At 44.5% G+C, this 13600-nt stretch overlaps 1 protein-coding gene across 2 annotated transcripts in view; it reads right to left on the bottom strand.

Annotated features, from left to right (window-relative positions):
- Positions 1 to 13193, bottom strand: part of SAMD5 (sterile alpha motif domain containing 5) — a 61069-nt gene extending 47876 nt beyond the window's left edge. For both annotated transcript variants that reach the window (XM_018053325.1, XM_018053326.1), the window contains exon 1: positions 12649 to 13193. In XM_018053325.1, coding sequence (XP_017908814.1) covers positions 12649 to 13113 — 465 coding nt within the window. In that variant the 5' untranslated portion in view covers positions 13114 to 13193. The remainder of the gene's footprint in view (positions 1 to 12648) is intronic.

Here is a 13600-nt window from a genome sequence, read left to right as displayed (position 1 = left end):
GTTTTGAGGAATTACTATCCGTCAGTTACTCTCTGAGGTGTTCTCATATACTATCTCTGTATTTAACACTCTTTAACAAGTGGGTGATAGTTTACCCATTTTATAGATGGAGCAACTCAGTTTAGAAAGATTAAATAATTTGTCCAGGTAAATAGTAAAAAAAAAAAAAAAAAAGATTTTAAGTTCAATTCTAAGTCTGTATCCGCTATATTCCTTCAGTCTGAAAGAAACGACTAAAATTATTGATAAAGTAAAATACATGAGAGTTCAAAAATTTTGGACATCCAAAAATAAATCATAAAATTCTAAGCTAAACCAACATTCTGAAAAACCTCTGCAACCTTTATACAACAATGATTATTTTCCTTAATATAGAAAGAATTCTTGCAAAGCAATGGTGTAAGACCAAAAAAAAAAAAAAAATAGGCAAACACCATTAAAAGCACTATGTAATTATAAATATAAAAGCTACAAATACAAAACTATGTTGATTGGTAATCTAAGAAATATCATTCAAAGAATGATGAAATACTACTTCTCAAACATGACATTTTCAAATAATAAAGAAATTAAATAATCAATAATAACATGGGTAAGGCTTCAACCCAGTAAGAAAATGACTGAATTAATTATGGTGTCAAACTAAGATGGAATATGTCTTAGTATTAAAATCATCAAATGATACCTGCTAACAGAAGAATAGCCTTACCCTTCTTTTTATCCAATACCAGATTTGTGCATGTGTACAAGACAGAAATTCTAATTCATGGGTAATTTTTAAAGAAATACACTATGAGGGTTAGAAATTGTACAGATCATTTTAAATTTATTCTCAATCTGCTTCAGTGTTTTCCAAATTTCCTCAATTCAGTGTATTCACTTTTCAATCAGAAATACTTTGAAAATTGTATTAGAAACATGATTTATACACTAGCAATAAGAATACTTTAAATATGTACAGTTCTTTTAGAATTTACAAAGTAACTTTATAAATATTATTCCATTTAATTCATACTACAGTCTTTTGAGATATATACTGGCACCATTTAACAAAATAAATAACTTTTCTTAAACTAAAAAGATTAAATTTCTTTATGTCTTCCAAGGACAGGGCAGAGAGAGGGGCAGGCAAAGAAGGGCCCTTAAAAGAAAATGAAACTCTGAATTATGAGCATGCCCTAAAGAAACGCTAAATAATGTCAGTGATACAACATTTCTCCCTGAAAAAATCTTTTGTTGGCCTAACTTCTAGGCCACAGTTATTGTGGCCTAACTTCTTGTCACAGTTATTGTCAAGTGATAATGGTATTACATTCACTTCAAACTAGCATCTTTTATTACCTTTTGTTTTATAAGCATCGTGTTCTACATGAGAGTTAATTCAGAGAACTCCTGGTTATATAACTGGCACCAACCCACAAACTTGGTTATAAGAATCCTTTTCTAAAACAAGTTGGTAAAAGTGGTCATGTCTCCCCCATGGTACTACATGAATAAGTCAAACAGACTGAAAATAAACAATGATAGCACCATGATTTGTTAAAAAAAAAACAAACTTGAATTAGTTCAATTCTATTCTTCTTATGTGACCACTTAAAGAGTTTTCATTTGTGTTGGAAAGTCAAAACAGGGAAACATAGCACAAACTGGTACAGACTGCAAGGGGGTCGTATGTTAGTTGGTTAAGTGCAAATTCTATTTCATAGATGAAATGGTTTTACTAAATTTGAGTTCTTTAAAACTGAAATGCATTCCTTATATTAACTGTTTAAAACAAAAAAAAATCAAGAAAATGAATACTGTGTATTATTCTGATTATACTTAAAATAATCTTGTCACAGAGGTAGAGTGCTAAAAAAAATACAGGTGTCAAATCAATAGGTTCATCTCTAGTCTCATAAAGTTATGCTCTAAGAAAAACACCTTAAAACTGGAATATCTGTTCATTAGGATTTTGGTAAAGAATACACACGAACTGTTTTCCTTGTCTTTTGAGCATGTTCCAAATGTGGTAGATCTTATTTTGTTAGTATTTATAACTTTATGGAAACATAATAGGCAGGTTTTAAGAGCTCATCAGACCATTTATTTCAATTAGAAGCGGTAATGAAATCTATTTAAACTATTAGATATCACTTAGTCTCTATGTAAGACAGATTGTATACTTATTGCCTTTTGGCATGATCCACAATTTCTTGTACTTAATACTTTTCATATTGACTGAAAACAAGGATTCTCTTCCTACTCCACCCAAACCTCCTCAAGCCCAAATCAGCAGTTTGATCTGAAAGAGCATTTTTCATAAACCTTGGGAAATAACTGTTATAAACCTTTAGCTCACGTGCTGGCAGTAGCAATAAGAAGCCTTAGCTATAAGCCAAGGATTCGATGCTGTTTCTAGCTGTACACAGACTACGACCTTGAAAAGTGATAACTATCACGGTCCTGGATGTACCTGCCCTCACCATGGGCAATGTTCTTCCAAATGCCTTTCCTTTCCAAAAAATGACACACTGGGCCACTATACTCATGACATCATGCTGCTTGGACCTTGTGGGCAAGATGTAGCAACTACTCTAGATGTACTGGTAAGACTTCTGCATGTCAGAAAGTGGGAAATCCATCAAAAATTCAGGGGCTTTCTATCTCAATGCAACTCTCAGAGTCCAGTGGTGTGGGTTATACCGAGACATCCTATCTAAAGTAAGGATGAGCTGTTGTGTCTGGCCGCTCTGACAATCAAAGAAGGGGCACAGTGCCCCTTTGGATTCTGGAGAAAACTTATGCCCCTTCTGGATGTGCTGCTTCAGCCCTTTTACCAAAAGACCCCCCAAATCCATTCGTTTGAGTGGGGCCCAGACCAAGGGATTCCCTGGTAGCTCAAACGGTAAAGAATCTGCCTGCAGTGCAGAAGACCTGGGTTCGATACTTGGTCAGGAAGATCCCCTGGAGAAGGGAATGGCTACTCACTCCAGTATTCTTGCCTGAGAAATTCCATGGACAGAAGAGCCTGGTGGGCTACAGTCCACGAGGTCGTAAAGAGTCAGATACAACTGAGCAACTGACACTTGTACTTTCAGAGCAAGGGAAGGCTGGGCACCAGGTCCAGGCTGCCATGCAGACAGCTTGGACAGTGGGCATATGCTCCAGCAGGTCGGCAGTGCCTGTCCTCCCAGTGGCAGGGAGAGATGCGCTGTTTGGAGGTACTTTGGGAAACCTGTAGGTAAATCAGTGCAGACATTTAGGATCTTGGAACAAGACTCTATTGAACCTTAGTTTTGAACATCTAGCCTCCAGAACCGGCAGAGAATAAATTCCTGTTGTTTCACACATCCAGTTTGTGGGACTTTATGATCACAGTCCTAAGAAACGGATAGAAATTTTGTTCTAATGAGTTCAAGGGTATTAGCTCATCTAATTGCTTTAAGGACTGCAGCCCACCAGGCTCCTCTGACCATGCGATTATCCCAGCAAGAATACTGGAGTGGGTTGCCATTTCCTCCTCCAGTGGATCATCCTGACCCAGGTTCGAATCCACAACTCTTAAATTTCCTGCATTGACAGGAAATTTGCCATTAGTGCCACCTGTACAAGGACCAATCACCTTAAAAGTCATGAGTATTGCTACTTTTTAGAGGGGCTTCCCAGTTAGCTCAGCTGGTAAAGAATCCACCTGGAATGCAGGAGACACTGGTCCGATTCCTGGGTCTGGAAGATCCCCTGGAGAAGGAACAGGCTACCCACTCCAGTATTCTTGGCCTTTCCTGGTGGCTCAGACATTAAAGAATCTATCTGCTAGTGCAGGAGACATAAGAGACCCAGGTTGGATTCCTGCATTGGGAAGATCCCCTGGAGGAGGGCATGGAAACCTACTCCCGTATTCTTGCCTGGAGAATCCCATGGACAGAGGAGCCTGGCAGGTCAGTCCATGGGGTCACAAAGAGTCAGACAGGACTGGGTGACTAAGCACACAGCAGAGAGAGGAGCCAAAGATGACCTTGCATGGGGCAGAGCTGGGACATGAACTCTGCAGTCTGGTTCTGAGCCTGTGCTTTTAACCACTAGACCATCATGTCAACAGAGGAGTAACAGGAACCCACAAGCCTCTCTCACCTAGATGATCTAAGTGGGCTGCCGTCACCATAGAAACCATGTCCTCTTAGTTTGGGAGCTCAGCTCTCTAACTAGGCTCTCAGCACCCTGCTGTTGAAGGCAGGTTCTGAGTATCTGAAGGGTAGGTGACTACCCAGGGTTCGACTTGAAGGCTCCCTGCAATACCCACAAATATCCGCTATTTCCTGGTAAGGGATTGATTTTGTTAATGGCAGACTGCCCAGGCTGGCACAACCCCGAGGGTGATCCCTTTCTTAAATTTTGTACCTTGGCACCCCCTACCTTACCCTGGTCCTGGCCTTGCTGCCAGTATCTTCTTTTCAAATGACCTGCAAGAATAGCACCTTAAGTCCTAGTTCTTTGATACTACTTAACGAAGAAACACATTTTGATTTTAAACTTCATCACCTGACCGGAGTCTCAACCACAGTTGATCTTTTTTTAACATTTGAAATAAACACAAGCATAAAATTCTCCAATCCTCGCTAACTTTTGGAAGTAATATTCAACTTTTACATGGTGTATCCATTCCATGTCAGGCAATGGGCTGGACCCTCAACATCAAGGTCCATTAAAGAGTAAGCAGGAGGATATCTGTCTAGTTCTCTATTATAAAGCCAAGGGCTTGGCACATGGCATTTGCTTAATGTTTATCAAATAGGGTGGGTGGATGGATTGATGGATGCATGGATGGATGGATGGCCGAGGGTCCACGGATGCTGAAAGTCCATTGAAACTAAACTATGAGGAGCATGATGAAACGGGCAGCCCTGCCAGCACCCAAGCTCAACTCCTCTCTGTCTCTTTTATCCAGAGTATTCTTTTCAGGGAATATAACCAACCAAACAAAAAAACCTAGAAAGATCATTTCTTGCCCAGATTGAGGATACTTGATGATATTGATTTGATTTGAAAAAATTGAAATTTGCCAACCTCCAGTCTGTCCAAAGTAACTTCATAAAGGCAGAAATTCTTGGGAGAAGGAATATTTATTGTTATCTCAGCTTCTGCCAGGACCCAAGGCACAACTCCAAAGGACACAAGCCTATCTGTGCCAACCTCTCTCTTTCTAAATATTTCTTCTATATCCTTCACCCTGGTGCCAGACACAGGAGCCCTCAAGCTACCTCCAAACACCTTCATCCCAAGCCATCTCTCCAAGACACCTATGAATAACCCTATTACCATGAAACTGAGGCATGAATGAAGTTTAACACTCCTATAGTATTATTAAGTAAGGTTATACTAACTGAAACAGCTCTAGTTGGTAGCGTGTGCCTAGAAGGTATTTTCCAGTGAAACCTATATACCTGCTCCATCCACGAACTACCCTAGAGCTCCCTTCCGCTTTCTTAAGTCTGCTAGAAAACAGGATACTTTTACAGTTCCCTACCATCCACATCTTCATGGCAAGTAGATGGGGAGACAATGGAAACAGTGAGAGACTATTTTCTTGGGCTCCAAAATCACTGCAGATGGTGACTGCAGCCATGAAATTAAAAGATGCTTAAGCTATGACCAACCTAGACAGCATATTAAAAAGCAGAGACATTACTTTGTCGACAGAAGTCCATCTAGTCAAAGCTGTGGTTTCTTGAGTAGTCATGTATGGATGTGAGAGTTAAGCTGAACGCCAAAGAATTGATGCTTTTAAACTGTGTTGTTGGAGAAGACTCTTGAGAGTCTCTTGGAGATCCAACCAGTCCATCCTAAAGGAAATCAGTCCTGAATATTCACTGGAAGTACTGATGCTGAAGCTGAAGCTCCAATACTTTGGCCATGTAGTATGAAGAACTGACTCATTGGAAAAGACTCTGATGCTGGGTAAGATTGAAGGCAGGAGAAGAAGGGGACGACAGAGGATGAGATGGTTGGATGGCATCACCGATTTGATGGACATGAGTTTGAGCAAGCTCCAGGAGTTGTTGATTGAAAGAGAAGCCTGCCATGTTGCAGTCCATGGGGTGGCAAAAAGTCAGACATGACTGAGCAATTGAACTGAACTGAACCATCCACATCTACCATAACCCCCATGCACAAACATGGCCAAACTTACATAACACAACATCATACGTAGCTTATAACCAGCAGCACAAATATATGAATAGTGAGTGCGGTTTCTATTCATGTTTACTTATATAAATCCTTTTAGCATTGTTCTATAATATTTCTATTTAGGCAAAGGTGCTTCCCTCATGCCTCAGTAGTAAAGAATCTGCCAGCAATGCAGGAGACCCAGGTTCGATCCCTGGGTCGGGAAGATCCCCTAGAGGAGGGCATGGCAACCCACTCCAGTTTTCAGAGGAGGCTGGCAGGCTATATATAGTCCATGGGGTCACAAAGAGTTGGACACAACAGAAGCAGCAGCATAAACACCAGATTCAAAATACCTACTATTTATCTATTAACACAATGTTTGCCAAAAATCTCTAATCTCTCCATCTATCCCCTCACTGGAATCATGTGGGCAGAGAGAGAAAGCAAGACTCTTCAATGTCACCCCAACAAAGTTCCCAGTCTGTTCATCCATCCTTCCTCTCCACCCCTCTGTCACAGAGAAAGTACCTCCACCCCCTTTCCTTCCAGTTCTCTGGACACAATTCCCTCCACTTCCTTGATCTCTTGGGTCATCTCCTTTCTCCCATTATATTCACAGGCTCCCTCTCCCTGAGATTCTCCCACCAACACTTAGACATACTATAGCTTCTCTCATTCTCAAAAAAATACAAATTCACAAAACTCCTCGCTTGACCCAAATTCCCCCTTCTTCCAGATGTAGCTTCAGTTCTATCTTCTCAGTCTGACTTCGTTAAAAAGTTGTCTGCAGTACATCCAGACAATGGAATATGACTCAGCACTAAAAAGAAATGAGCTATCAAGCCATGAAAAGACCCAGAGGAATCATAACTGCCTATCGCTAATAAGAGAAAGAAACCAATCTGAAATGGCTACAGAACTCTTAACTATGTGATGTTCTGGAAAAGGCAAAATGATGGAGATAGCAAAAAAAAAAAAAAAAAAAATCATTTGTTCCCAGGGCTTGGGAAAGAGAGGGATGAATGGGCAGAACACAAAGGATTTTTAGGGCAGTGAATATACTCTGCTTGATACCATAACAATGGCTATATGTCATTCAGTATACATTTGTCCAAAGTCACAGAATGTATACCATCAACAGTGAGCCCTAATGTAAAATCTGAACTTTAGATGATTACAATGTACTGATCTAAGTTTATCAACTGTAACAAATGTACCACTTCTGGTGGGGGATGCAGATAAGAGAGGCAACCATGCTTGTGTAGGGGCAGGGGTATATAGGAAATCTCTGTACCATTCTCTCAGTTTTGCTATGAACTTAAAACTATGCTTTTAGAGACTTCCAGGATGGTCCAGTGGTTAAGACTTCGCCTTCTAATTCAGGGCATATGAGTTTTATCCCTGATTGGAGAGTTAAGATCCCACATGCCTCATGGCCAAAAAAACCAAAGCATAAAACAGAATCAATATTGCAACCAGTTCAATAAAGACTTTAAAAATGGTCCACATAAAAGAATCTTATTTTAAAATCTTAAAAAAAACAAAACTGCTCTTTTAAAAAATTAAGTCTTTAAAAAGAAAAAGTTTGTGCTCCCCGTTTTTACTTCCTCTTGGCCCATCACTTCAACCTGCTATTTCAAAGGTCCCCGCTGGCATGGCTGCTCCTTCCCATGGATACACTTAGTTCTTATCCTGCTTGGTCACACTCTGACCTCCTGACCAGTCCCTCCTCCTTGAAGCAACACTGCTTCCAATGACTCACCCTTTCTCTTCCCTCCACGGTTCTTCATCCTCTGCCCGTCTCCCAAATCCTGGTTTTCCCCAGGGTTCTGTCTGGGTCCCTTCTCTCTTCTCCCTCTACAGCTCAGTCATATTTGTGGGTTCAACATGGGGACAACTCCCAAATCTGTATCTTTTGCAACAGCATCTTTTCTCTGCTCCATCGCCATATTTCTAACTATTAACTAGATAAATTGATGCTTTTGAACTGTGATGTTGGAGAAGACTCTTGAGAGTCCCTTGGACTGCAAGGAGATCCAACCGGTCCATTCTAAAGGAGATCAGCCCTGGGTGTTCTTTGGAAGGAATGATGCTGAAGCTGAAACTCCAGTACTTTGGCTACCTCATACGAAGAGTTGACTCACTGGAAAAGACTCTGATGCTGGGAGGGATTGGGGGCAGGAGGAAAAGGGGACGACACAGGATGAGATGGCTGGACGGCATCACTGACTCGATGGATGTGGGTCTGAGTGAACTCCGGGAGTTGGTGATGGACAGGGAGGCCTGGCATGCTGCGATTCATGGGGTCACAAAGAGTCGGACACAACTGAGTGACCGAACTGAACTGAACTAGATAAATATGTACAAATATGCCTCCAGCATTGGACACTCAGTGTGTTTAAACCCGAAGGCAACATCTTTGTTTCTAAACTTGCTTTTCTCCTGGGTTCCCTACTCAAGAGAGGGCATCACAACCCTAGACTGGAACTCTCTGCTTGTCATCTCAGCCTCCCTCCTCTCTCACCCTTGTCATTCAAATAGTCATCCAATTCTGGCTCACTTACTTCCATGGCACCTCCCACTGTCGCCAAGCAGTCCAGGCTGCAGCACGTGGCTCCTGACACTGCAACCTCATCCTAATCATTTACTCCATCTCTGGTCAGGATCCATCAATAGCTCCCCTCTTGGGGTACAGTCCAAGTGCATTCAGGACCAGCCCCAGCCTGTCTCCACCTCCTGCCACTTCCTCCAAGCACTCCAGCCAGACCGAATCCCTCTATATCCCCTCTGCCCTGCTGGATGGTGCCATCCCTCACTTTCTGGCCCTGGCACACACTATTCTCTCTGCCTAGAACACTTGTTCACTTCAGGTCCCTCCTCTCCTTTAGGCTAACCCCTGCATCCTTCAGTTCTCGGGCTAAAGACCGGTTCTAGAAAGCCTGTCATGATCCCGCCTCCCCAGACTAGATTGGAGGCACCTGTCCATGGCTCATGTGCCTCCCGTGAAAGCAATCAGCATTACCTTCTCATTGTTGTTCATTCTATTCTGTCTTCCCCACCAGATCACAAGTTCCTTGAGGGCAGGGCTGGTGCATTCTGCCTACCTCAGTAACCTGGAGCCTGGCAGAGAATCCACAGAGAGAAGCTTGGTAAAGTATTGAGAAGGGGCTACCCTGGTGGCTCAGATGGTAAAGTGTCTGCCCGCAATGAGGGAGACCTGGGTTCAGTCCCTGGGTTGGGAAGACCCCCTGAAGAAGGAAATGGCAACCCACTCCAGTATTCTTGCCTGGAGAATCCCCTGGTCAGAGGACCCTGGTAGGCTACAGTCCATGCGGTCACAAAGAGTAGGACATGACTGAGCAACTTCACTTCCTTTCTTTCTTATACAAAGCTTTACCTAATCCCTACTTTGTGAAAACATGTCCTCATTTCATGAAGGTAGAAAATCACCACAGTCAGAGAAGCTAAGAACAGGGCAAAGGAGGGAGTCATTCCACGTTTTTAGATTTTAAGCAGTGCTCTTTCCAAAGCTATACTGCCTTTGGAAAACAAAGAGAAACTTATTTTTCTTACACTTTAACTGACCTAAAAGAGGAAATTAACAACTGTTAATAAGATGTAATGAACACAGCACTATGGCAGAGTTCCTGGCAATATTAACTGTTACTGAGGCAAATACCACAATCCTACAGTTCTTTCAAGTAATTTTCGGGGAAATTCTGCAACTTACTTTCTTCTGTAAGGGCTCACTCTTCCTGCCTTGATCATCCTTGGTAAAATCTGCTTTCAAACCGTCTAATAATCTCACCACAGTACAAAAAAATTATAAGGATCAGCCATGCAGAGACTATAAAGGAGAGGCGAGGCCTAATAAGCAGAATTCCAAATGCACATAATAAACATTATATTTTCTGATCATAACAGAGCCAAGGAATCTCAAGAAATTAAAAATTGGATCACATTTTAAAGAGGAGTCCTAAACGGGTCTGTAAAGAAACAAGCTGTATCCAAAAACATCTTAAATAAACTAAAATCCAAAACTGACAGAGATAATGGACACATAAGCAACAAATTCAGAATGACCAACATAATCTGGCACTATACATGTGCATGCTGAGTTTGAAGTATACTAATTATATTCTGGTTTCTAAGTATAATTATTTATAATTTAGTGTGTTTTTCTTTCAAAAAATATATAAAGTAACAGAATTTTTTCACAATTAAATTTGTCAGTCACATTTTTCTGGTGCCCAGTTGGGAGCATCAATGGAAGAGGTACAAAAATATTCTGGCCCCATTTTATTCTTCAGTTTGAGAAAGAGAATTACATATGCACAGAAAGTGAAAGAGGGTACATTTTTATTATCAAATGTTATTGTTATGGGATTTATATATAGAAGTTGACCAAAATTATTATTTACATGGAAAGTAAATCATACTACAATGTAAGCTGAAATTTTCTTCAATAAATTGCGCTTACTCAAATATATACCATATCATACACTGATTTAGGCAGGAATGCACAGTCCAAAGTTGATGGCCGGACACTCATGGGCTTAGAATCCTCCTCCACTGATTGTTTTTAGATTCTAAGTCTGATATCTAGTCTGTCTTTTTAAGCATCAGAATCAAAATGTGATACTTCCTGCACATCAGCCTCGCCTACAGCCCATCCTCTCCCCTGTCCTCCCAGCCCAGCACCCAGCTCTCCTCCTGAAGCATAAGCAATACCAAGTGATATGAACTTGTTCTTGGCATCCCTTTCTGGCCAGGACTTGACCTGTGCGCTCACCATGCACCCAGGTGCTCACACTCTCTCAGCCCAAGCCCACCTCACTTCCTGGGCTGTTATCACAGAAGTCTGAGTGGCCTGAACTCCTCTGACCTCCTGTCTCCAAGAATGACTTTGACTGAGAGTCAAAGTCCCTATATATACACATGTCCCTATATATACACATATATATATGTGTGTGGATCTCTAACTCTGTATGCCTGAGAAAACTACATTCTCCTCTTCATTGTACTATTTGGGGCACACATCAGAAACACAGAGTGGGTAACAGGAATACATGTTTAATTTGAGGCAAACTGTCCTCCAGACTTGCCCTCTTTATCCTCTTTACAGACTTCTTATAAAACAAAAGTGTACTCTTAAGCAGATTATCTGAACTGCCTATCTGTCTTACAAGACAACATACGGATAATATTAAACCTTCTATTCCCCTCTACCCTACATACTGTTGTCTACATTTTACAGTTTTCTTTGGAACTTCCTTGAATCCAGACATTATGGTCTTCAGACGTGTGGATTATCCGCCTGGCCCTGTTCGCACGCGGTGTTCACTCCTCGCCAGCAAGAGTAGCACCACCCAAAACAAACAAACAAAAGAGCAGCCCCACCGTCCTTTCCCCCTGGGCCTCTCTCGGTCCTGACTTTCCCGTTGAGGCGCTCCTTTGCCTGCAGTAACCCCAGGCAGGCTTGAGGATTCCCTGTACTGTCTACTGCCTCCTTTCAAATTAGGACCCCTCTACCGGATGGCTGCAGAAGCCTAAACTCAACAGTCTCAGCTGGAGGCCGAGCTCTCGAAAGAAATGACTTTCTGCGGTTAATCATTAAACGCCCCAATCCACAGTTCAGCCTTCCTCACACAGCGGCTGCCACAACCTCCCTGCTTCTTTCCAGGCTCCTTCCCTAGGGAATTCTTCACTGGTGACGGAAAACCTCACTTCCTTGGGTTGTGCCCTCCTTTCCCACATTCGAACCCACTGAGAAGTCCGTTGCACCTGCTTCATCTCATCTGAATTAATAATCAACCAAACTGATGACCCAGCACAGAACGGAGCAGCGCACCTTCCGTGGCCCCAGGACCTCCAGCGTCCTGAGCACCCACTACCTCCCTCTACCTAAGTCGAAGGAACTTATCCCAAGTGGACCGACTTGGCTTTCTGTTAACTTTTCCCCTACACTGTTCAGGTCAGTCATTCGCGTTCCAAATGTGCAGCAGTGCTGGGATTCGACGGAATGGAATTGAGAGCAACAGGGCATCAATTCTCACTCTTTGATGAAAAGAGTTGGCCAGTTTCCCTTAGCAGCTTCTCAAAAAGGCAAGGAAAAGAAGGGGGAAAAAGAAAGGTCGAGAACCATGTGGGGTTTAACCCTTCTTCTGGTACCCCTAGACCCAAAACTACATGGAGGCTATCAAGAACTGCCCGGGGCCCCCCTGCGGGAGCACCGAGCGTCCAGTTGCTGACTGAGACCACGCGGGGGACTTGGTCCTAGTGGAGAATTATTAACACCTGGGTGAGAGGTCCTGTCTTAACACCAGGGAGGAGGGAATAAAAGAGCGAAGACAGAAAGAACACAGAAAAGGGTCCCAAACACCCGAAGCATCCTCGTCTCGCGTCGTCTCCCGGAATGGGCTGCCCCACGCTGGAGCCGACGGGCTGGGCGGGTCCCTAAGCCGCGCGCCCCGCGCCGTCCGGGCGGCGCCTCCTTACCTTGCGGGAGTACGGGGGCTTGCTCAGGTGGATGCCGTCGCGGACGAGCTTATCCCGGATCATGATCTTCAGCTTCAGTTTCGGGTAGCTCACCAGCTCCCTGCCGCGAGGGGCGGTCGTCTGGCCGCGGGGATCCCCACGGGGGCCCTGGCTCGGACCGCCGCACGACTCCCCCAGGCGGCGGGTGGGGACGGCGAGCGGGGACGGCCCGGGCGGCGCGGGCGGCGGCTGCGGCTCCAGCGTGAAATAGAGGCCAGCGGCGGCGGCGTCCTGCTCACGCAGCCGGCGCACGGCCTCCAGGATGCGGCGGCGGTGCGCGGGCGCCCGCACCCCGATGGCGTCCAGGTCCGGGTCCCCGATCTGCTTGCACACCTCCAGGTCATCGTAGCCGTTATCCACGAAGGACTCGGCGTACTGCGGGAGCTGCAGCGCTTTCAGCCACTCGTAAACTATGTTGGTGCACATGGTGGCCCCGGAACCCCGCAGGCAAACAGCGTCCCGGCGCCCGAGCGGCACCAGTTCTGAGAACTTTTAATCCTCTTCCTCCAAAGGGGAAAATGAAATCTCGGTAAAGTTTTCCTTTTAAAGAGGACAGTGCCGGAGACAGAAAGCCATCAGAAGCCTGAGGAGGGAGTAGCGGCAAAGCAGCCAAGTGAATTCCCCAAGCAACCCGGAGCTTGCAGGCACTGGCGGCTAGGCGAGCTGCTCCGCGCAGCCCCTGGATTCGCCGCCGCCGCCGCCGCGGGGAGGAGCGCACGGCGGGCTCGCGAGGGGGCGGAGGCGGGCGGGGCCCGGGCACACCCCTCGGACCCGCGCGAGGTCAGCGGTGCCCGGCTCCGCCCCGGACCTTCCTCAGCCGGGACAGTCCCCCGGCTGCGTGCCGCATCTCAGTCCCTGGCCGCCGCCGTGGGCGTCTGAATGCGCGCCGCGCGTAGGAGAGGCACCTCCTCCG

This window comes from Capra hircus, chromosome 9 (assembly GCF_001704415.2).
Source record: "Capra hircus breed San Clemente chromosome 9, ASM170441v1, whole genome shotgun sequence".
Classification (NCBI taxonomy): Eukaryota; Metazoa; Chordata; class Mammalia; order Artiodactyla; family Bovidae; genus Capra; species Capra hircus.
Note: the sequence above shows the minus strand (reverse complement) of the source record. Positions and strands in the feature narration are given on the sequence as shown.